This window comes from Halyomorpha halys, unplaced genomic scaffold (genome assembly GCF_000696795.3).
Source record: "Halyomorpha halys isolate HHAL.00 unplaced genomic scaffold, Hhal_1.1 Scaffold1038.1, whole genome shotgun sequence".
NCBI lineage: Eukaryota > Metazoa > Arthropoda > Insecta > Hemiptera > Pentatomidae > Halyomorpha > Halyomorpha halys.
Genome location: NW_027108334.1, coordinates 139,570 through 142,054, shown reverse-complemented (window position 1 = coordinate 142,054; position 2,485 = coordinate 139,570). Strand labels below are relative to the sequence as shown.

At 30.6% G+C, this 2,485-nt stretch overlaps 1 protein-coding gene across 1 annotated transcript in view; it reads right to left on the bottom strand.

The window, feature by feature from the left end:
- LOC106688006 (zinc finger protein 431) overlaps positions 1–2,485 on the bottom strand; it is a gene marked incomplete at its 5' end in the record, with an annotated part of 52,672 nt that overhangs the window by 38,411 nt on the left and 11,776 nt on the right. Inside the window, 2 exon segments of the mRNA XM_067046676.1 lie at positions 556–753; positions 1,141–1,290. Of these exon segments, the coding sequence (XP_066902777.1) occupies positions 556–753; positions 1,141–1,290 (348 nt within the window).

Sequence of the window (2,485 nt, the reverse complement as noted above, 5' to 3'; positions counted from 1 at the left end):
AATCACAGTGAGGACATTGATGAGGCTTCTCACCTGTATGTTGGGCCATTACATGATTTTTCATATTCCAAGATGTTACTGTTTTAAAGTCACAGTGAGGACAATGATGAGGCTTCTCACCAGTATGACGGATCATTATATGAATTTTCATGTCACCAGATCTTACTGATTTGTAATCACAGTGAGTACATTGATGAGGCCTCTCACCTGTATGACGGGCCATTATATGATGTTTCATGGGTTCAGATCTTACTGATTTATAATCACATTGAGGACATTGATGAGGCTTCTCACCAGTATGATGGGCCATTATATGATTTTTTATTTGAAAAGACTGTACTGCTTTATAATCACAGTGAGGACATTTATGAGGCTTCTCACCACTATGACGGAACATTATATGACTTTTTATATGTACAGATTTTACTGATTTATAGTCACAGTGAGGACACTGATATGGCTTTTCACCTGTATGATGGGCCATAATATGATTTTTAATGCTACAAGATATTACTGTTTTATAATCACAGTGAGGACATTTATAAGGCTTCTCACCATTATGATGTCCCATTATATGATTTCTCAAGTATCCAAATCTTACTGTTTTATAATGACAGTGAGGACATTGATGAGGCTTCTCACTACTATGACAGACCATTTTATGTGTTTTCATGTCAACAGATCTTACTGATTTAAAATCACAATGGGGACATTGATGAGGCTTTCTGTTTTCTTGGCAACTATCCTTGGCCCCTATAAACAATACATTATTATACTAAAAAATAAATAAATTATTCATTTAGAGTTAATTAAATATATTCATTATTTTTGATTCCTTAAGTTTTATCTTTAAATTTCTTGCTTGGGCAGTTTTGTTAAATAAATTAATGATACTCCTAATAAGTAAATTAAAAGTCATAAGATGATAAAGATTAAAACAAAATCAGGAAATTACAATTTGTTTCAGTATTCATAATGTTATTATGAAGACTTTCAAGACTCGATAGTTATTTGGAAGAGAAGTTAGACCTTATCTGTTGATGCTAAAAATCTTTAAGATATCATAGGACATCAAGCCTATGGGCACGAGGATGATAGTTCCTCTAATAAGATGTCATTATTTCAAAAAGAAAAACTTACCTTTTTTACTTTTCACTATTTTATTTCTTTTGCTGAGAACATCTTCATCTGAAGATATTTCAATGGAATCTAAATCTTGCTCATCCACCATAAAATTCAAATCTCGACTTGAATCGCATGACTGCAGCATTGAGGGCCCAGGGCTTGAATCTATAAAATAAAGGCAATATTCCAGAATAATTAGTAAAAAGTAATGACAATGGTCAAGAGAATAAATAGTAATGTATTTATTTTAACAAAAAAATAGGCACTATTAAGTAGTTAGTACTATTGGAATTGCAGCAAGCCTTGTCAATGCCAATAGATTAATACGTTGTTTAAACATTAGCTGTTTCATGTTCAATTAATTACATGACTAATGCTACATATAGTGTAGTTTAATTGTTATGTTAAGTCTATCTTGAATATCAACTATCAAAGTGCTACTATAGAATATTGCAAGTAATATTAGCCATAATAATACTATAAGGGTTCATAATATCATATATTAAAGAACATGTCAGTTTTAATGCCTAAATAACCCTACATATAAATTTCTGAAGATGATGAGATGTTTATTAAATGCAACTCCAATATACTATATGAAACAAGACACTATAAGAAACAAAAACTGCTGAGTATGGGTTCGAATTTAGTTGTGGTAACTAATTATTTAATCTTTTTCTGTAACCATGAATCAACCCTTTAGGTTCAGAAGCCCTTCTGCTCCCTAGTCCCTATAAAGTGGTGACTCTTAATTGAGGAAAACTTTGCAGCTATTTTGAACTAATCACCTCCTAGTACAACTATTGTTAAGGCTAAATGTACTGCTTCCTGGGACGCACCAGAATTTGACATTCCGTGAAATTATGGCATTTATACAGCGATCTTAAAGAGAAAAATATGTTTTTGTTTACAAATAGAAACCGTTTGAAGTGGTACCGGCTGGAACGATACAGCAACTCAAGGCTGCTAAAACTAACTTTCTCATAGTAATACCTAAAAATTTGAGAATAGTCACAGTAAATTTGTATTAGTATTCTGATATTATCTATTTCTACACTAATATTGAAAATAATTTGCAATAATTTTTTTCTCTTAGGTACTATCTAATTAGTATTGATAATTACTAGTAATATTTCCTGAATCATGAGATTTTAGCCTTTTGTTTGCTTTTACTTTAATATTTTTTATTGGATTTTATAATTTTTTTATAATTATCCACAGCTATTGTCTGATTCATACTTTCAAAAAATAAGTTATAGAAGAATAAACAAATAATTCTTTAAATTTATTATAATTAGAAACGCTTCAGAATAAAGAAAGGGACGCAACAATGAAACACTTATTTTGTGATAACAACCCT